This window comes from Hyaena hyaena, unplaced genomic scaffold (genome assembly GCF_003009895.1).
Source record: "Hyaena hyaena isolate Hyena2069 unplaced genomic scaffold, ASM300989v1 scaffold_122, whole genome shotgun sequence".
NCBI lineage: Eukaryota > Metazoa > Chordata > Mammalia > Carnivora > Hyaenidae > Hyaena > Hyaena hyaena.
Window position 1 is genome coordinate 1,059,057 of NW_024080754.1, and position 22,462 is coordinate 1,081,518.

General features: G+C 39.0%; 1 protein-coding gene across 1 annotated transcript in view; it reads right to left on the bottom strand.

Moving 5' to 3' along the window:
- Positions 1–1,549: 1,549 nt before the first annotated feature.
- Positions 1,550–22,462, bottom strand: part of CYYR1 (cysteine and tyrosine rich 1) — a 108,243-nt gene continuing 87,330 nt past the window's right edge. Inside the window, exons 3-4 of the mRNA XM_039237296.1 lie at positions 16,934–17,091; positions 1,550–4,638 (exon numbers count right to left, since the gene is read on the bottom strand). Coding sequence (XP_039093227.1) covers positions 4,454–4,638; positions 16,934–17,091 — 343 coding nt within the window. The 3' untranslated portion in view covers positions 1,550–4,453. The remainder of the gene's footprint in view (positions 4,639–16,933; positions 17,092–22,462) is intronic.

A 22,462-nucleotide genomic window follows, 5' to 3' on the forward strand; every position in this document is an offset into this window, starting at 1 on the left:
TGTATTTTGATTTTTTTTGGTATCAATATGGTTTGATTTATTTATTGTGTTCTCTTGTGTGATTACTACAACATTTTCCCTGTGGTTACCATGAGGCATTCATAATATATCTTAAACTTATAATACCCTATTTTAAACCTATATTAAACCTATTAATAACTTAAATATAATTTTTATACTTCACACTTTTATTTCTGCCTCTCACATTTTAGATTATTGCAGTTATAACATGTTTTATATATGGTGCAAATAACAGGTTACTGTATTTGTGGTTATTTTTGCTACATTCCTTTAAAAAATTTTAAACTAAAGTTTTGAATGATGTATCACTATTACCATATTGCATAATACAATTATAACTATATATTTGCCATTGTCAGTGAGATTTATGGAACCTTTTTGTGATTTGATGATATTAATTATAAAGGGAGTTCCTTTTAGCATTGTAGTGAACTCTCTCAGCTTTTGTTTGTTCAGGACAATATTTATCCCTCCTTCATTTTTGAATGACAGCTTTTCTGGGTATTGAAGTTTGGTTAACAGTTATTTTCTTTCAGTATTTTGTATGTCATCCCATTTTCTCCTGGCCTGAAGAATTTCTGTTGAGGAATTCACCAATAGTTTTATTGGCGGGGTGGGGGTGGAGGTGGGGATTCCTTGTATGTAAGTTTCTTTTCCCCAGTTATATTAAATGGGTTTTGTTTTTGTTAATTTGTCTTTGACTTTGATAATATAATTGTAATGTCTCTTAGAGTAGCCCCATATCCTTAGGTTCAACCTATTTGGGATCCTTTGGACCAACATAGATCTAGAGATCCATTTATTACCCCAGGTTCAGTAAGTTTTCAGCCATTATTGCTCTAAATAGACTCTCTGTCCCTTTTTTCTGTTTCTCTTTTTGGCATTCTTATGATGCACATATTGTTGCTTTTCATTGTCCTTTAATTTCCATAGGGTTTTCTTTGCTGTTTAAAAATTGTTTTTTCCCTTTGACTGGGTAATTTCCAATGTCCTTTCCTTTGGGTTGCTGATTTGTTTTTCTGCATTTTTAAGTTTACTTTTGAAACTCTCTATTGAATTCTTCAGTTCAGTTATTGTATCTTTTAACTGCAGGATTTCTGTTTTTGATTTTGGTTTTGTTTTTTTGATGGTTGCTATTTCCTTGTGAAATTCCTTTTGTTCCTGCATTGTTTTCCTAATTTTGTTTAATTGTCTGTCTCTGCTTCCTCATAGTTCACTAAACTTCTTTAAGGGAATTATTCTGAATTTTTTGTCTGATAGTTTATAGATTTTCATTTCTTTAGGGTCAGTCATTGGGGCTTAATTAGTTTCCTTTGGTAGTGTCATATTTACCTGATTGTTCATGATCCTTGATTTCTTGCGTAGGTATCTGAGCATTTGAGTAATTTTTTTTAAATGTTTATTTTTGAAAGAGAGGGAGAGACAGAGAGTGTGGGTGGAGGAGGGGCAGAGAGAGAGGGAGACACAGAATCTGAAGCAGGCTCCAGGTGCTGAGCTGTCAACACAGAGCCTGATGCAGGGCTTGAACCCACAAACTGCAAGATCATGACCTGAAGTAGGATGCTTAACTGCCTGAGCCACCCAGGTGCCCCTGAGCATTTGAGTAATTAACCTCCTCTTCCAGACTTTACAGGTTTGCTTTGGCAGAGATAGCTTTTCAGTAGTCAGTTCATTTTGGGTCTCTGGGTGTGTCTGTTGGTATGCCTTTGGGCAGGTGGGCTTCTCTGGGCTATTATGGACTTCTTTGGGCAAGGCATCTATTCATGAACTGAGGAGAGGGATGGAGTGTGTTTGCCACTGGCTGAAAATACTTGGATATGATTGCTGGCTGGTTCCCTATCCAAGTTAATCTATAGGATGGGGTCTGTCTTATACTCTGCTTAGACTTACTAGATGTTTGGGACCGGGTTTATATTCAGTAGTAGATGGAGCTATTTTACCTCCTTCCCTGCTCTGGCAGGGCAGTAGCCAGGGCTCAGGGCCCATACAAATCATTGTTTGGGGGCACAAATCAGGCCTGAGTGTCCACTGACTTCCCTAGTCAGGTGATGCTCTGCAGATGGAGAAAACCAAGGGCTCTGCTCTCTGTTCAAGTGCCATGGTGTGTGGGGCTGTTAGATGGGCTATGCAGCTTCCTGTGTGCTCTGGTTAAGTTCCCTGCTCAGATAGGCTGCGGGCTGTATTCAGCAATAAGCAAGGCTATGAATAAGATTCCCCGCCTGAATGCAAGAAGAAGGGCAGCTCTAACACCGGTGAAGCTCTTTGTTGCCTTAACTCAAGCAGACCCACACCACAGGTTCCCTGGCCAAATGAGGCCACTGGCTCTGCAAACTATCACCTCTGCCTGTTCTTTCAGCTCAAGTTGCCACTGGGCCACGCAGCTTCCAGGAGTTGTCTCTAGCTCTTCTGGTCAGATGGGGCTGAAATCACTCTCCGTAGTTGGTAAGGCTGTGAGTCAATGCCCTTCCTGGGTGTGAGCAAACTGGGCTAGGGGGCTGGCAAACTTCTTGACGGAGGATGTGAATAAGGCAGATCTGACCCCTTCAGAGTTCCCTGGTCAGAGTGTGCTCCCAACTTGGTTCTACAGATGATCAAAGCCCCTGGTTGAGATTACAGTTTGGGCACTGCCAGTATGACGTCGGTCAGCCGACATCCATGCACTGGTTGTTGCAAGCTTCTCCCTCATTCTCCGTCACAGTTATATTTCCAGTGGCTGAGCCCTGTGATTCCAGTAGCATGAGATCAGAGTAGGGGTTGCCACAGAGTGACCGACCATACTGGGGGGGAGGGGCTCGTTGTCCCCCCTGGGTTCTCTTTTCCACTGGAGGACCTGGAGGCTCAGGAGACACCTCTTCCCGTGGTGCAGCAGTGTCCTGGGGGAGGGGCAATGCAGTCAACATGTAGCCACTTCTCTCACTCCTCTACCACAGTCTGTCTTGGTCTCTGAAGTTCAGGGGGGTGCTTCAGCCTCACTCCCATGTTCTAGGATTCTCTCAGTGGTGTCTTGTTTTGGATAGTTGTTGGTTGTTGTTCTTGTGAGGGGGAGCAAATTTAGGAATGATGTATGTCACCATCTTGGGGACATCACTCTCACCCAGTATTGTGTCAATGTAAATTTTAAAAACATAAAAGGACCCACATAAAAATATAAATGCTAAGGTCCCTTGCAGCAAAAATGTGCCACATTAGAATTATGTAGTACAAACATTTATAATTGAAGGCAGGCACTTCATAACATTTGGATTTTGGCAAAAGACAACAGTTTGATGTCACTAGCTTAACCTTTCTATTAACTGCATAACTTTTTCAAGGGAATGGATTTTCAAAATATTACAAAAGAAGAGGGAAACAAATTTGTCTCAGCTACATATGAATGGATTTCAGAACAGAATCCAAATTTTATTTTCCTCTCTTCTTCTTGTAAATTGTTGTATATCTTTATGGTCAAGTTCTACAGTTTGACTCTTTGATGTAAAATCCCATGGGAATATTTGGCTTCTAATCTCTTAACCTGAAGTGAAGTATTTGTTGCTGGTGGAGCTCAATACAGTTTCCACCCACAGTTGGAATAACCTTTGTCAGAATAAAACACTACTTAAAGTCACATGATTTTTAGGTAGCAGTAGATAGCACTTGGCTTCAAGCAGCTGTTGAGTCCCTTTGATCCCATTTTAGCTGTCAAAGTAAATAGATAAGATTCAACTATTTCAGTTTTTTTTCATTCTTGGAGGCATAGAGACTTACTGCACACTTACCTAAGACATGAACAGAATGTTTGGGGCCCAGTAGATCCATCTACCATTTGATTTACCTGTCCTTTCTAGAGCATGTCTCTATCAGATAGAGATTCTGTCTGAAGTCTTGGTAATAGGGAACTTCACAAAGCAATCTAGTCAATAAGGAAGCTCCAACTCCTCTTTCTTAAACTGAAACCAAAGTTCTTTGTTCTTATCCAGAAAGCAAAGATCCTGTAGCTTCCATCCAGTGCTTCAAACAGTGGAAGGCACAGAGTGGGGTCTCATACACTTGAATAGTATTTATTGATGCATGAAATAATGAATAATTCTAGTTCTGACTTTTAAAGCTATGCAGAATATAGTTGTTTCCTTATGTAGTCCAGGCTGTTGTCCTGTCTTTCCTAATTCTTCTCTTTTCCAGGATCAGTACTGCAATTTCCTTAAGCAACATGAGTTTCAGATGCTTCGTCTATCTTGTTACTCTTCTCTGAATGTGCTTACATTGACCAGTACATCTCTTCAAATGTGATACCTCACATGTGATACCATCAAATCGAACAGTACTTCAGAAGAAGTCATTTCAGAGAAGGGTAAAAACTCAGTGTTTCTTAGCCTGGACATTCCGCTTGACATATTGTTTTACTCCAAAATGTATTCCTTAGAGCAAGCCTTTTCTTTTCCTGAGTAGAGCCATTTTATTCTAAGCAAGATCTCTGATTGGCACATATTCTGTTCTGGGAGAAGGACTGTTTCCTTGAATTTCCAGGATAAGGCGGGGGTGGAGAACGTTGCGCTGAAGCCTGTGGGGTCGGAGAGTAGGGAGGTGGCAAGTCGGCACAGTATTCCATCTCGTGGTCATAACTATAGGGTGGTGGTGCCACTGAAAAAGAAAAGATAAAGGGCATCAGACATTTAGCAAATAGTTGAGTGTTTACTATGTTTCAACCACTGGGCTGAGCACTTTGGGAGGGGACAAAATTTTTATCTGGAAAAAATCTTAGTTTTATCTGGCTGAAAACACGTATGTATGAAAGGGCAGGTGCTATAAAAAAAAAAAAAGGTGCCAGTGGCCAAAATGTTTAGAATTGGCTGCTTAGGGAAGTTTCTAGGGGCAGATAAAGAAAAGAGTAGGGGCTAATTCACAGTTGAGCCAAAGCACAGAAGTAGGAGAGCACTTTTATTGAAAGCAAAAAGTACATGGAGTGTGGAAATGGGAAAAAGTGTTGAGGAATCTGATTGTATCATCATCATGGAGGGCTTTGAATATCACATAAGGAGTCTGTGATGTGCACTTACCAGATATTTTTTTTAATATGCTAGTAAATATGCTTTGGGAAGGTGATTGTCTCAGCTGTATAGATTGAAGTGGACAGAAGGAAAGGAGACATGATATAATAGCCTATGTGAAGGATTATACGGGACTCGTGGCATTGAACGGAAAAATCAGAAGAGACCCCGAACAGCTGGGTGCTTACGTGATGACTGAGTAGGTGGAAAAAGAGATGGAGAGTGAAGGAAGGTGTGCAGGTATTGGGCACCCTTTACTGGGCTCCTGCAACTCAGACAGTCATGGAACTATTATAGGAATAAGAAAAGTGAGGGTAGGCAAGCACGTTTGTGAATGGAAATGAAGAATTTAGTTTTCTAAGTATTATTTGAAAAATGTTCTTAAATTATTTTTTATTGTTAATAAATGTCAGTGTGCTTCAAATCACATTTAATACACTTTATTATGACTCTGTATCGATGTCTATTTGGTAGTGTTGCCAATCCCATGTCGAGGGTTAGAAGAGAAGCACCCTTGGGTGCTCCATGTCTTTGAGAACCAGTCATTCTGAGCAACCCTCTGATTTGGCAATAGGTGAATTATCATCATGATCTATTCTAATTCCAAATTGACATGGCTTAACTTCTTACTATGAATGTAGTCTAAATCACAGGACTACTGTCATAATAATGTCAAAAAACGGGCAAGCCTTTTAAACATTAGAATGGCAGAAAAGAGCAAGCAACATTTCAATAAACTTATTTCTAAAATATCTTCTAGGGACACCTGCCTGGCTTATGTGGTAGAGCATGCAACTCTTGATCTTCAGATTGTGGGTTTGAGCCCCATGTTGGGTACAGAGATTACTTAAAAATAAAATCTTAAAAAAATAAATGTCTTCTAAATTGTGCTCTTACCAATAAGATTACTGCAGTGTTCTGATCAATATGCATGCATAAACATAGGGCTTTACCCTATATGCAACACTAACAATGTTTAACTTAGCTCGCTTTACCAAGAGCTTGACGACTTGAACCATTTACTGATCTGCCTGTACTCAGGGATGCGAAGACACAGAATTGAGTCACCCGAAAAAAGAGGAAAATGGAGACACAGAACTGGGTGCAATGTCCTCTGAGGGCTGCTCTACTGAGCAAAGGCTTTGCAAGTCTCTAGTGGGCTCTACAGGCCAAGGGCTCATGGCAGAGGACACAGCTGTAGACAGCCTCTCTAAGGCTGCTGTTTTTTTAAAAAAATTTTAATGTTTATTATTTATTTTGGAGAGAGAGAGAAACAGACAGAGCATGAGCAGGGAAGGAGCAGAGAGAAACGGAGACACAGAATCTGAAGCAGGCTCCAGGCTCAGAGCTGTCAGCACAGAGCCTGATGCAGGGCTCGAACCCATAAACCATGAGATCATGACCTGAGCTGAAGTCAGATGGTTAATGGACTGAGCCACCCAGATGCCCCAAGGCTGCTTTAATTAAACACTTGGAGGCTGGGCTATCTATCATAAGCTTTGTTTTCTATAACAAAGTGGAACAACTCCTATAGAGTCTAAACGCACATTCCCTCTGTATTACACCCACTCCTTTGCTTCATTAGATCTAGGGGGACTGAGTCAAAGAGATTTATATTATACTTCATCCAAGCCAAGAAATGCAGGCTCCATGTAAAACAGGAAGTTACAGCTGGATACCTGTTGAACTGTTTCTTATAAGCATGTGGTTCTAAGCTGTTTTTATATTGAAGGTTTCCCTGCCTCCATTGGAGGAGCCCATGTTGAATAAGTCTATGGATTGACTGTGCATCATTCCCTGTCGTGGTGTCTATTTATGCTTTGGTAACAAAACGTTTATGTTTCGCCCTCTGCATTAAAACTGTTAGAGGACATTTCAGTGAGATTCCCTATGGTTTATACAGCTGCATGTTGTGCATGAAAATTAGAATATGATTAGATTCATATAGCCTTCTACTCATACAGCCTTTGAATTTTGGTAAAGTGATAATAAAACGCAGAAGAGCAGTATTTTGAAGACTATCCATCAAGAAATAAACATGGCACATCTTTTATGGTAGCAGCTACCGGAAGATATTTTGAAGTAAGACTTGTATAACTGTGGACTGTGTTAAGCTTTCTTTCTTGCGATCATAAGGTTTCACTAGGAAGGAAACTTTCTAGGTTTCTTTTCTAGAAAAGGTATCAATTCTAGAAAATCTGATTAACTCTTAGAGGTCATGTTCTTTCTTAAAGGTCAAATCATCTTTCAAAGATGTATGGATGCAGCTAGAGATATGGTGTCTTTGAAATTATTTCATAATCAATATTCCAGTTCTCTGATTTAAGTAGGACAAATATGCCATTTGTCCTTTTTTAAAATTTAAGTTTATTTTATTTTGAGAGAAAGAGAGAGAGAGAGAGAAGCCACAGGGAGAAGCAGGGAAGGGGCAGAGAGAGAGAAGAGAGCGAGAAATCCAAGCAGGATTCACACTGCCAACATGGAACCCGATGAGGGGCTGGACTCACTGACTATGAGATCATGACCTCAGTCAAAGTCAGATGCTTAACCAACTGAACCACCCAGGTGCACCTATGCTATTTATCCTTAAAGTCATTATAGTTTTCTACAATATTACAAAATTTATAGATGTTATGGAATGCAGAGAAGAAATTTAATGTTTTTCACCTACTCAGACCATCTCTAAAGCAAACATAAAGGAGAAATTGCATGGTATTACCAAAATGTATACAACATTACTTAAAAACAATTGGAAATAGAAATATCATCCATAATTTTGTCACCATGACTTAACAACATCTTTATATAACCTCTTCTAGTCATTTATAGTTTTTTATATTCTTGTAGTCATGGCAAATGAACATAGGGTTTTTTACTTTGTATTATGACGTAGTCTTTTTCATTCTGCTGCATATTCTTCATAAACTTTATTGTTAATGGCTGCATATTATTCTACCGACTGTTCAATTATTTTGAAATTAACAATTTTTAGGGGCGCCTGGGTGGCTTAGTCGGTTAAGCGTCCGACTTTCGCTTAGGTCATGATCTCGCGGTTCGTGGGTTCGAGCCCCGCGTCGGGCTCTGTGCTGACTGCCAGCTCAGAGCCTGGAGCCTGTTTCAGTCTGTGACTCCCTCTCTCTCTGACCCTCCCCTGCTCACGCTGTCTCTCTCTCTCTGCTAGAAATAAATAAAAAATTAAAAAAAAAAAATGAAATTAACAATTTTTATTATTATAGATAATGGAGTGAGGACTATCTTTTTTTCACATAGTTTTTTTTTATTATTTTGATTTAGTTTGTTAGCATAAAATTCCAAGTATCAACTAACTGGTTATCATTTACTACTTTGGTAATTTATTAGTAAAAGCAATAGCTCTTTATTTTACATTTCTTTGATAGTACCTAGATTTCACATTGTTCTACAGCTTATTTGTTGTTTGTACTTTATATTGGGTGATTTTTAGTTTGTTTTAGGCTGGCAATTTAAAGTGGGATCTTAATTAGAATCAAGATGTAATCAATATAATATATGATATGAACAAGTATATGAAAGTGTGTACTTTTCTAGGTGTTTTTCTAAAAAGAGCTGTCAAAATGAGTATATTGTTTTTACTTTATTGACATACCACAATTGAACACTTGTACTTAACAAAATACATGGTTCTACATCTTTTTGATGTCTTCTGTGTTGTTTCTAAACTTATACATTTATCTCCTCTTTTAGATATCTGATACATAACCAACTTATTTCTGAGTTTTTCCGTTTAAATTTATATATTTAAAGCTTCTATTATTTTATTTGGTGTATTTTTCAATCAACATTATTTTTTCTAAATTTTAAATTTTCGGTTAAGCCAAATTATCTATGTGGCTTCTTAATCCTCATTTTCCACATTGCTTTGTTGTCTCTCATTTAGTTTGTAAAATTTTAAACTACTTGTCCTGTTCCAAGGAACAAGGCATATATTTTTGTACTAATGCCTCAGTTCATTATTATTGATTAAGTTTTTTTTAATGTTTATTTATTTTTGAGAGAGAGAGAGAAAGACAGAGCATGAGCAGGGGAGTGGCAGAGACACAGGGAGACACAGAAACCAAAGCAGGCTCCAGGCTCTGAGCTGTCAGCACAGAGCCTGGGGCCCGAACCCACAAACCGTGAGATCATGACCTGAGCCAAAGTCTGGCACTTAACCGACTGAGCCACCCAGGCACTCCTATTATTTATTTTAAATGGTTTTAATATCTGGTAGGCCAGGTGACTTGTTTTGACATGTTAAAAAATTTTTTTTCCTTGATATAATTAACATATAACATCATGTAAGTTTAAGATGTACAATATGTTGATTTGATATATTTATATATTACGATGTGATTACCACCTGTTAAATTAATTAAACGAGCCCATTACACTGAGGTGACTCTACTGTCATGGTAAGCAAACCAGATGTAAGCCTGTAAATGCTTCAAAGTTACAAAATCAAAACACTAAGGCAACCAATCTCAAAGAGCCAATTAGGCTTTCAGCTGTAGTCCAGCATTTCTTTGCTTCCACATTTTCTCTATATGAGGCAGGGGACTCCTAACAACTTTCAGTTTGGTGCTATCGGATTCAAATCAATTTTTGCTCAAATAAACTCTGGAAAGTTTTAGTATGCCTCAATTTATCTTTTAATATACCTTAGCATTAGCTCACAACTTATTTTTAATTTTTTAAAATGCTTACTTATTGGGGTGCCTGGGTGGCTTAGTCGGTTAAGCGTCCGACTTTCGCTTAGGTCATGATCTCGCGGTTCATGGGTTTGAGCCCCGTGTTGGGCTCTGTGCTGACTTCCAGCTCAGAGCCTGGAGCCTATTTCAGATTCTGTATCTCCCACTCTCTCTGACCCTCCCCTACTCATGCTGTCTCTCTCTCTCTCCCCTAGAAATAAATAAAAAAATTTAAAAAAAAATGCTTACTTATTTTTGAGAGAGAGAGAAAGGCTGACAGACACACAGAATTTGAAGCAGGCTTCAGGCTCTGAGCAGTTATCACAGAGCCCGACTTGGGGCTCAAACTCACAAATCACAAGACTGTGTGTGACTTGAGCTGAAGTTGGCTGCTTAACTGACTGAGCCACTCAGGCGCCCCAGCTCATGACTTATTTTTAAAGACAGCTCCTAATATTATTGCTAGGAGGAAATCTTCTCCTCCACCCTAATCCCATAGGGCCAGAAGATGCCCTGGGCATTCTCTGGGAATCTCATAGCCATTTTTCAAACCATGGCCTATGTTCTCTCTTTAAAACCTGAGCTCTTTTGTAGCCCACACTATGAGATTATACTACTTTCTACTCCTCCTTGTTATCAATACCTGTGGGCTGCTCTGCTCTAGACTCTCATCCACTGAAGATTTAGCATCTGGCCCATTATCTTTCTCCACATCATGACTTCTCTTAGCACTGTTGATGATTTCAACATTCAGGTGTTGAAGTAAATTTCTAGCCCCACGGTGGAGCTTACTTCTCACCAGGGTGTCACAGCCGCAAACTTAGATAATTTTCATGTCCTTTTGAAGCTCCACTTGGGGCACCTGGGTAGCTCGGTTGGTTAAGCGTCCAACTGCAGCTCAGGTCATGATCTCGCGGTTCATGGGTTTGAGCCCCGCATCAGGTTCTGTGCTGGCAGCTCAGAGCCTGGGGCCTGTTTCAGATTCTGTGTCTCCTTCTCTCTCTGCCTCTCCCCTGCTCATGCTGTGTTTCTCTCTGTCTCAAAAATAAACTATAAAAAATTTTTTTGAAGCTCCACTTGACTCGAAACTTAGTACATCCAGTCAGCTAATCTCCAAACACCAAGCCAACTCTGGGCTCTACAGTTACTTCCTGTTGCTTCTCACTCCAAACAAGGTTTATGTGGCCTCACCCAATCAGATATTTTCTATTTTTCTTTTCTTTGTTCTTTATTCTTTATCCTCTAAGAGCTCCCTTCCTTCCACCTATTTTGCAGTTTTCTGCATGAAGACTGTCCACTTCATGAAGTGTTAAACAGTTTGTATTACCTAAATTGTCTTCTTCAATCATTTTTTTTAACATTTGGACTTTTTTGCCTGCAAAAATCTTTTTCTCACCCTTACTGTAACCAATAATGGAATGGTACGTATGTAAATCTGACCATTACTCTTTATCTTTCTAGAATACACATGCCAACGTATCTTGAACCTCACCTAGATTTCCAGTTTTATTGATGACATTTAAAAAAGTTAATTTAAACTGATGTCACCTCTTTCCTGTCTTTCTTTATTCAGCTTAGATTTATCATCCATCACTAAAATTATTTCTGTGCATTTATCAACTTTCTTATCTCTTTTTCCCCCGTCGCCTGATAAAACTTGAATCTTGATTAAATTCAACATTTTGGCTCTCCCAGACTCGCATCTAGGAACTTAATGTGGCTAGAGAAAAATGCGCAATCATATTGAATGATTTCACTTTCAAGGACTGACTATGCTCTTAAGTGTGGAGACCCTTGGCATTGCTTGGGAATTATGCATTTCAGTAGGTATTTCTCTGCCCCTCCATTCTCTGAGATTCATTAACTAAAAACATCTCCTCAAACCACTTTCAGCAGAAGACTTGTTCCTAATTTCTGTAAGAATATAAGCATAATATATCTGTAAGAATATAGGCACCATCCTCACATCACCAAATCCTTTGATGAGCATATGAAAGTCTTCATATATTCTATACATATACTAATAAGGTTGCCCTCATTTATGAAGTCAGTGATGCAAATAGATTTTTTATTTTTTTAATGTTTATTTATTTATTTTGAAAGAGAGAGAAGGTGCATGGGCATGGGAAGGACAAAGGGAGAAGGAGAGAGAGCAGGCTTCACTCAGCATGGGACCTGAAACAAGGCTTCATCTCATGAATTGTGAGATGATGACCTGAGCTGAAATCAAGAGTTGGCCGCTTAACCAGTTAAGTCACTCAGGTGCCCATAGAGTTTTGATTTCTTAAAATTCTTTAAAAGTTTAATTTATTTATTTTGAGAGAGAGAGAGAGAGAGAGAACATGAGCAGGGGAGGGACAGTGAGAGGGAGAGAAAGGATCCTAAGCAGACTCTGCATCATCAGTGCAGAGCCTGATGTAGGGCTTGAACTCACAAACCGTGAGATCATGACCTGAGCTGAAATCAAGAGTCAGACACTTAACCAACTGAGCCCTCCAGGCACCCCAGTGTTTTGATTTCTTAATGAAATATTTCCAAGAGGTTTTAAAGACCACAAATCTATTATTTTATAGAATGCTTCTCAACTTGGGTTTGTCAGATTTTTTTCATGCTTAGATTCAGGCTGTGAACTTTCAGCCAGAATCCCATACACATGAACTTGTGTCATCCCCAAAGCAACTAATACCCAAAGGTGCAAGATGTCCATCTGTACTTTTTTGGTGATATTAATCTTTACCACCGGGTCAAGATATTTTTTGATTTCTCTACTGTCTAGTTACTATTTTTCCCCTTATAACTAATAGCCAACCTGGGACAAGATACTTCCAAATGTCCTGCCCCTCTGCAGCCTCTCTCCCAGATTTAGCATCAGTAATGACTCTTGTTTCAAACTTTTTTTAAAGGTTTATTTGGGTTTTTGAGGGGGGGAGGGGGGGAGAGAGCTGGGGGAGAGAGAAGCATGGAGGGGCAGAGAGAGGGGGGAGAGAAAGAATCCCAAGCAGCCTCCATACTGTCAGTGCAGAGCCAACGTGGGGCTCTAACCCATGAACCATGAAACCATAACCTGAGCCACAACCAAGAATTGGCTGCCTAACCTACTGAGCCACCCAAGTGTCTCCCAAACTTTTCTTATGATGGTTTTTAAAATGATGATGTTTCCAATTCCACAACCCTTTTCTACATGTATCCTTTGTCATTTTTCTGTTTGCAAAGAACCTCCCCTCCTTTTCTACTGTTTACCTAAATCTATCTGTCTGTCTATCTATCTATCTATCATCTATCTATCTATCTATCTATCTATCTATCTATCTACCCATCCATCTAGCTAGCTAGCTATCATCTATCAATCACTAGCTGAATCAATAATGTACTTCAGATCTCAAATTTCTTGATGGCACTGAAATCCTTGTTTTCCTTTTGTTGCCATTTTATTTTTATATCTTTGCAAAGCCCTCTGTTATGGTCTTTCTGTATTGTTTTCCTTCAAGTGTGAATCATCCAAACCTATTTTTTGCAGAAGGGTTAGCATGATCCCTTTCCTTTGTTTACAGCAAAGTTCTGGAAAGGAGTGGCAGTATAAGACTCGACAAATAATTGTAATGAAACAAGACACTGATCATTCTACCCAACATGGCAGGAATAAAAACTCTTTCAGAGGGTCACTGTCCAACAAAGTATCAGGGGTGGCAGATGATAATCTCCTCGGTAATCTCCTCCCTAGTGCACAATGATAGCGTTCACTGCAGGTGGCCTCACTGAGCACTTTCAGCAAAGAATAAGATGACCTTGGCTAAATTATTTCTACTCATGCATGTGGCCCCCAGGCTGTAGGACTATCCAATAAATTGGGTGGTTATCTCATTTATCACAAGGTTATTTAATTAATGTGGGTAAAAATATTTTATATGTCTACAGATGAAAGATTCTGAAAAGCATTCAGTACTACTCTGTTTTTTCCTATTTCTTAAGTAAAAGCTTAATTAGTGACTTTGCAAAGGAAATGAGAAGTAATCAAGCACATAATGATTTTGAAGACCTAGCCTTTCTGCAGGAAAAATGCTTCCACCATAAGGTTTATTATGTTTCTCACATTATTCAGTTCCCAGAACAATGCATTTACTGCAAATGCCACATTCTGCTGTGATCTGCTGGAATGTATGTTGCCACTCAAAAACAGAAACTGCAAGCCCCAAAAAGCATAAGCCCTCACATTCAAATATTTTGTATCTTACATTCTATTTTTATAAAAAATATTTTTAATGTTTTAAAATGTTTAATTTTAACTAAATATTTTTTGATCAAGTCAAGAGTGTATCTGTGGGGCACCTGGGTGGCTCATTTGGCTGAGCGTCTGACTTCGGTTCAGGTCATGATCTCACGATTCATGAGTTTGAGCCCCACACTGGGCTCTGCTGAGAGCTCAGAGCCTGGAGCCTGCTTCCGATTCTGTGTCTCCCTCTCTCTCTGCCCCTCCCCTTCTTACATTCTGTCTGTCTCTCTCTCAAAGATAAACATTAAAATATTTTTTAAGGGTACGTGGGTGGTTCGGTCAGTTAAGCATCTGACTTTGCTCAGACCATGATCTCATGGTTCGTGGGTTTGAGCCCCGCATTGGGCTCTGTGCTGACAGCTCAGAGCCTGGAGCCTGCTTCAGATTCTGTGTCTCCCTTTCTTTCTGCCCCTCCCATGCTTATACTCTGTCTCTCTCAAAACTGAATAAACATTAAAAATATTTAAAAAATATATTTTTTCAGTGTATCTCAAATGGTAGCTACAGAAGCCTTCTCCTTGTCTTCTTCCCAGTTAATGTGTCTCTCTGACTCTCCTCTTTCCTCTTGAATTATGAGTTGACCAGGTGAAAACAGGGAGATGTGAAGAATAAAAACAGCCCCTCCCTTTCCCCCTTTTTCCAGAGTTCTAACATCATTACACTAATCCAAACAATGTTTTCAGTAAGTTGGAAAGAATCAAAATTGTGCATTGCTTTTGTAGTGAGTAGAAGCTACATATTACAGGGTGGAATTTAAAGTAAATTCTCCAAGTTTTCGTATATAACTACATCAGATCTTGTCGTGAGCTGTGTTCCTTGCTTGTTCAACTATATCTGCTGAGTGGCCACTGTGTGCCAGTCATGGAATTATACTTGGGATTGAGTGGTGAATAGAATAGACAATGATTCCTGCTTTGTGGAGCTAATACTCTAGAAGGAGGGGGATGGACAATAAACAATAAATATAACAATGAGATACACTACATGGTATCTCAGAAGATTAAAAGTACTCTGGAAAAAAACCACAACTGGGTAGAATAAGGAAGACCCAATGAAGAGGGACACAGTACACTCTTAAATCGAGTGGCCAGAGCAGGCCTCAGTCAGGAAATGATCTTTGAACAAAATGTTGAATTGAATGAGGGAGTCCATGTTCTAGGCAAAGCCCTAAGATGGGAGTCTGCCCTGTTGTGTTCACAGAGGACATGGAGTGTGTTTCTGTGTCCAAGGAAGTGTGTGACTGGAGCCAGAGTGGCAAGTGGGAGTTGGGAAGGAAATGAAGTCAGAGAAATAAAACAAGGAATCAGGCCCCAGTCAGGAATTTGCCTTTTACTTTGGCTAAAATGAGGAACCCCTGGCTTTGACTGTACCTCTGGAGAAAATGGAAAGCCATTGGAGGATTTTGAGTAGAAGAGTGATATAATTTGACATCTAGTTTAAGAGGTTTAATCTGGCTACTGTGTTTAGAACAGACCCCTGGTGCCAACGGTGGATGCTGGAAGAGCAGTTAGGATGTTATCACAGCAATGGAGGTGAGAGCTGAGGGTGGCTCTCAGCAGGGAAGGAGCCGTAGGGCTGGTGTGCAGTCAGATACTGTATATATTCTGAAGATGGAACTGGAAGTTTTTCTAGTAGGTTGCATGTAGGTTTGAGGAAGGCAAGGAGTTAAGGATGACACAAAGGTTTTTGGCCTGGCCACTGGAAGTCTAGAGATGCCATCAGTTGAGATGATGAGTGGAGGAGGTTTGAGGGGAAGATCAGAAGCACAGAGTTGGACGTGTTCAACTTGACATAGCTATGAGGCATGCAAGCTGAGATGTCCAGTGGGCAGTGGAATCAAATAAATCTGAAATTCAGGAAGGAGGTTTGGAATGGAGATTTATAACTTTGGGAGGAATTAGCATATAGTACTTAATACCATTAAGCCAAATGACATGACCAAAGAAATTAAGTGTGGATACAGGAGAGAAAAAGACAGAAGACTGAGCCTCAAAGCACTCTAACATGAAGGTATTGGAGAAGAGGGAGAACTGACAAAAGAGAAACAGGAGAAATGACCATTCTCACATTCATCTGAAATTGGCTCCCTCAAGTTGAAGATGATAGGGAAAAAGTTAAGCGAGGAAGCTATTAGGGAACTTATACATAGGGCAGATTGCATTTAGACGGTACAAGGTATCCTCTTTTCTAAAAGAGTTGAGAAAGGACATGACTCTGAATAGGAAATTATCTTTTTAAGAATGTTTTACATTTAAAACTTGACTCATTTTCATATGTCAAATTGTACATATACAGACTGACTTAGAAAACACTACTGTGTAACCACCTAATGCAAAATGGAGTATTTTGTTTATAGAGTCATATGTATTCAATATATTTATATGTAGAACTTCTAGCAGATTCTCAGCAAATACCTGTCAAGTTATTAATGTGTTACCTTTGTTCTTTGTTGAGAATTTTCCTATTATGTTAAAAGAGTTTTCTTTGCATAAGGATGACACACAAAAACTTTATTCAATACTTATCCTTAAGACATACATAGCTATTAAGTCAGATGCCAGTTTGTTAAGACATGTCACTTACACTTTCTCTAGAATTATTTGTCAGAACTCTGGCTAGTAGACGCAGTGGGCATGAATTGTCTATCTCTCTTAACTCTGGCTGATTGGGAATTGTAGTCAATGAAACAGGCATTAAAGATATGAATACCTTCAGATGCGATGTAGATTTTATTACTTGGATCTAATTAATCTCCATTGAAAGCTAGAGCTTCAATCTATGTTAATTTAGAAACGCCCTACATTCTTGGAGATGATTGCAGTGAACGTCTTCAATGTTGCCTCTCTCCATGGCATCAAGCGTAACTAACAAAACTGACTCTTCCTTCAGAAGGAGTAAGCAGTTGTGCTTACCAGGATAGGAGGAGATGGCATTGATGTGGGTGGTCCTGATGACGCCCACCCGGGTCCCACGGTTGTTTTTCATGCACATGCAGATACATATGGCAATCCCAGCAATGACCCCCATGATGAATACGATTCCAAACACGATGCCAGCAATTGCTGTGCCCCTAAAAAAGAAAAAACAAAAGTATATTTAGTGAAAAGGCTCATAAGCCTTTCAAATACAGCTCCATGACTATAGACTAATGCTCCTTTACAAATCTTCTTAAGGATAATGTTAAAAAAAAAAAAAGGGATAATTCCCTGAATCAGTCAAGTAAATAGTCTTGTGTATTTCAATAGATAAGAAAACGTTATAAGCCTTCAGGGAATCGTTTTCCAGTACAGTAAACCTATCATTCAGATTCTGATGTTAGAAATCCATATATTTATACAAAACACAATTTTCCAGATATGCTCTCTAAAATAATAATTAAAAAACCATTCTGCTGTGTACTTACGCAGCAAAGAATTTACCTGTTGTCTGAGTACACATTTACTGAAAACAACTTTATAAATGCCAAAATAGTAAAGAAATTTTAATGTTTATCCTTATTAAAACTCTTCACAAAGTAAAACTAGATTTTTTTTCTCAACAAAACAGAGAAAACCAAACCAAACATTTTTTTTTAAAATTTATTTATTTATTTTTGAGAGACTGTGAAAAAAAGCATGAGCCGGGGAGGGGCAGAGAGAAAGAGGGAGACACAGAATCTGAAGCAGGCTCCAGGGTCTGAGCTGTCAGCACAGGGCCAGATGCGGGGCTCAAACCCACAAACCATGAGATCATGACCTGAGCTGAAGTAAGACACTCAACATACTGAGCCAACCAGGTGCCCCCAAACCAAACATATAAAAAAATTTTTCAGAACACAGTTACAACAAACAGTATTCTCATGAAATTCAGGAACAATGCAAGCAAAATCTCTATCTCTATTCTATTAGCATTATGTTTTTCTCCAGAAGAGTTTTATCTCTCACAACAAAATCATAGGAGGAAAAAATATTGCATGAGAGTCACCATTACCATTATGTGTAGATAATATGACGTGTAAGAGTCTACATTTGTCCATATTTTGGAAAGTAATGGGGAAATCTATGTGAAATGATAAATTTTCAACAGGCAGAATAATTTCTAGCAATGCTTTTTGAGGAAATGCAGCATATATGGGCACAAATAATATAATAAGGCTGTTTATCCATATGTTGTTGCTAATACCAAAATATCAGAAAAACTCTAATATCCGTAACAAGAAAATGACAGAAAGAAAAACATATGATACACCAGAAAGTGAATCCAATATAGTGATTTAAAAAAGGTGAAGAGGTCCACATAGGTTGGGGTGAAATGTGCATGGTACATGCTTAACGCCATACTACAAATGTAAAGGCATATGTTAACAGAATACCAGTATTAACAGAATGATTGCAAGGAGAATAAATATTTTTATATTTCAAATTTTTGAATGTATACATAATGATTTATTTTATAGATATGGGATGGGGCCCTGGGATTTAAGAGTCCATCCATTTAAGAGTCAGCCATTTAAGAGTCCAGATCTTGGTTTTTGGGTCAGGTCATGACCTCACAATTTCCTGAGTTCGAGGCCCACTCCACTGACAGCATGGAGCCCAATTGGGATTCTCTCTCTCCTCTCTCTCTCTGCACTGTTTCTCTCTCTCAAAATAAATAAATAAACTTAAAAAAATAAAACCAGTTTATAGATATGGGACAATAATGAAAAATTTCACTTTCTAATTTGGGTAACTTCCCAGAAGTGACCATTTCAACTCTTTCAATCATTGTTTTAGTACCTTCCTTTCTATTTCTCATTAATGCAGTTACATTCCTTTATTTTTTTAATGTTTATTCATTTGAGAGAAAGGAGGAGAGAGAGACAACATGCACAAGTGGGGAAGAGGCAGAGAAAGAGACAGAGAGAGAGGGAAAGATAATCCCAAGTAGGCTTCAACATGTCAGTTACAGAGCCAGATGCGGGGTTTGAACCCATGAACTGTGAGATCATGACCTAGGCGGAAATCAATAGTCAGATGCTCAACCAACATGAGCCACTCAGGTGCCCCTTTATTTTTATGTATTATCTATTGGCTCCTCTTGTAAGTATTTGGAAATTTTGATCCCACAGACTTTATCCTTTGTTAAATCAGTCATCATTATTGATATTCGCATGACATTGCTTACTGCTAAGTTAAGCAAGGTACCATGGGTACCTTTCATCTCTCTTACACTTACTTTGTTTATGGAATTTCCAAGAGTTTCCATCTTTCCATATGCATGTTGTTATTCACCCCCCATCCCCAAATTCCTAAGAAAAATTTCAAACAATGATCAGAAGTTCTCATTTTCTTTGGACTAGTATTCTGAAATTGTATAATGTGCTTCAATATTTTTTTTGAATTACTTTTCCAGTCCCTTAGAATTTTTCATGTCTGGAGACTCATTCTTCGGTTCTTAAAATTATTCCATAAACGGATAATCCTTTCCACCATTTTATCTGTTTCTCTTTCTAGAAGCTTTCTCTGAAATAACTTCCAGGATAACTTCTCCAGGTTTTCTGATCTCTGTGTTCTTGAACTACTTTCTGGGGAATTTCATTGCCTTTACCATCCAAAGCTTTATCAAACTTTTCACTTTCAGCTATCATATTTTTAATTTCTGGGTGCTCTATCTTATCTTCCATTGTACCCACCCCCTTATTGTATAGTGTCCTGTTTTCCTTTCATGGATATAGTTTCTTCTCTCTCTCTCTCTTTTTTTTGAATGCTTTTTTTATTTCTAGGAGAGAGAGAGAGAGAAACAGCGTGAGCAGGGGAGGGTCAGAGAGAGAGAGAGTCATAGACTGAAACAGGCTCCAGGCTCTGAGCCGGCAGTCAGCACAGAGCCCGACGCGGGGCTCGAACCCACAAACCGCGAGATCGTGACCTAAGCGAAAGTCGGACGCTTAACAGACTAAGCCACCCAGGCGCCCCTATAGTTTCTTCTCTTCATCTCTGAAGGTACAAATAGTCAGCTGCTCACTCGATTCGAGCCACCCAGGCGCCCCTTTATTTTTATGTGTTATCTATTGGCTCCTCTTATAAGTATGATGTATAATGATGCATAATTTTTTGAATCATTCTCTACTCTTTGTATTTCTTCTGTCCTGTGTAAGTTCCTTTTTATTGATTATTTTGATCTGTTTCCTTAAATGTCCGGTGATCCTGAATCTTCTGCTCTTTAAAAAAGAGGCCCTGACTATCTGCTTGGAAGTTCACTGTGGAAGGCTCCCATTGCACAGGTGAAGAAATCCACAGTGTAAGAGTACCCATAGCTTTTTCTTTCGGCCCAATAAGCAGAATCCTCCAATTTCATGTAGGAGCCAGCCTGGCACTTTCCTGGAGCCTAGGGTTTTACCTATAAGGGTATGAACTCCCACAAATCCTGGTGCTTCTTGCTCCGAGATTGAATCCCCCTCTGCTGCGACAGTGGAGCCATTCAGAACAAGACCTTCCATAACAACATTTTTGTGGTTTCAAAGCATGATTGCTAAAGCCAGACTGTCTGGGTTCCAGCTGTAGCTGGGTAACCTTGGGCAAGTTGCTGAATGCCCTCCACCCACCAAGTTTTCTTATTAATTAAATGAAGGTCAGCTTGATGATTATCTGACTCTCCTCTGAAATTTCATATCCTGAAATATCTGTACTCCTGGACTCATTTGTCAAATAAGGAATTTCTTATTTTCATGCCATATAAATATCTGTCCTATACTTTTATTTATTCATTTAGTTAGTTTTTGAGAGAGAGAGCATGTGCATGATGAGCAGAGGAGGGGCAGAGGAGGAGGAAGAGACAGAATCTTAAGAAATCTCCACACCCAGTGTGGAGCCCCATGTAGGGCTCGATGGTACAGACTGTAAGATCATGACCTAAGCCAAAATCAAGAGTGGGCGATGTTTAACTGACTGGGCCATGCAGGCACCCCTCTATCCTATACTCTTCTAAGGCATGTCTGTGATTCTCTTCTCAGATGAGACATCTTGAGGCCAGATATTCTTCATAAACGAGAAATTTTAAGATTTTTGGAAAGAGACTATCATACATATACCATAGGATACTTCTTCCAGGGCCACCATCCTGAGCACATACACATTTACATTTCTTTAAAAAAAAATTTTAAGATGTTTTATTTATTTTTGAGAGAGACAGAGGGAGACACAGAATCCAAAGCAGGCTGCAGGCTCTGAACTGTCAGCACAGAGCCTGATGTGGGGTTTGAACCTACAAACTGTGAGATCATGACCTGAGCCTAAGTCAGATGCTTAACTGACAGAGCCACCCAGGCACCCCCACATTTATATTTCTGCAATAAAGATGGGAATAGTTTTTAAGTTTGCTTATTTATTTTGGGGGAGGGAGAGGGAGAGAATGAGAGAGAGGGAAAGAGAAACCCATGCAGGCTCTGAGATGTCAGCGCAGAGCTCAACAAACTGTGAGCTCATGACCTAAGCTGAAATAGAGTCCAACGCTTAACTAACTGAGTCACCCAGGGGCCCCTGTGGGGTGAGGATATTAACACTCATGGATGACATAGAGACCACACAAAAAGACCCAGGTTCCTTCATGTCCAGTGCTCCAGTCTTGCCACCAACCCAGTTATATAAAACCTTGCACTTTCCAGAGTTGTTGGGTTTTTTTTTTTTTTGGTTGTTGTTTTGTTTTAAGGATTTCAAAATTGCAAATCAAGAATTGTAAATACGTATTTGTACTTTTCAGAAGAGATTTTCTTTTTATGACTTTTCTCACTCTTAAAAAAACAGAATGCCACTAATAATTCCAAGTGAGTCCAAAAGACTCCTTTAAAATACTCCTACATGTTGAGCCACCTGTGTTGCTCAGTCAGTTAAGCCTCTGACACTGGATTTCAGCTCAGGTCATGATCTCCTGGTTTGTGGGACTGAGCCCCGATTGGGGGTCCACATTAGCAGTGTAGAGCTTGCGTGGGATTCTTTCTTCTTTCTCTCTGCCCTTCCCCTGCTCATGTACACACTCTCTCTCCCTCTCAAAATAAGTAAATAAGCATTAAAAAGAACAAAATATTGCTACATGCTTTTTAACTTTGTTAGTAAATTACGAAAGAATGAATGTGAGATGCATTTGGATGTGCTGTTATTACTAAACACAAAGAATGACAGAGTCTAGCAGTTTAATAAATAAGTCTTTTAAAAACAGAAAGATTTATCAAAGGAAATTTGAAATAAGTAAACCAAAAGTCATCTGGAAACCTTTGTATTGTAATTTTGAAGTCCAAATAAGATTTATTTGACAGGCTTAATTTATGTTCCAGAAATAATCAATGGCCCAATTATTCAGGCATAGAGTTTCCAAAGTAAGTGTTATGGAAGCTGTTAAGATATCAAATTGGGACATATTTATATTCATTAATTCATTTTTTAAACTGAGGGAAGTAGAAAATGAGTCACATTTTGTTTTCCTGTTAG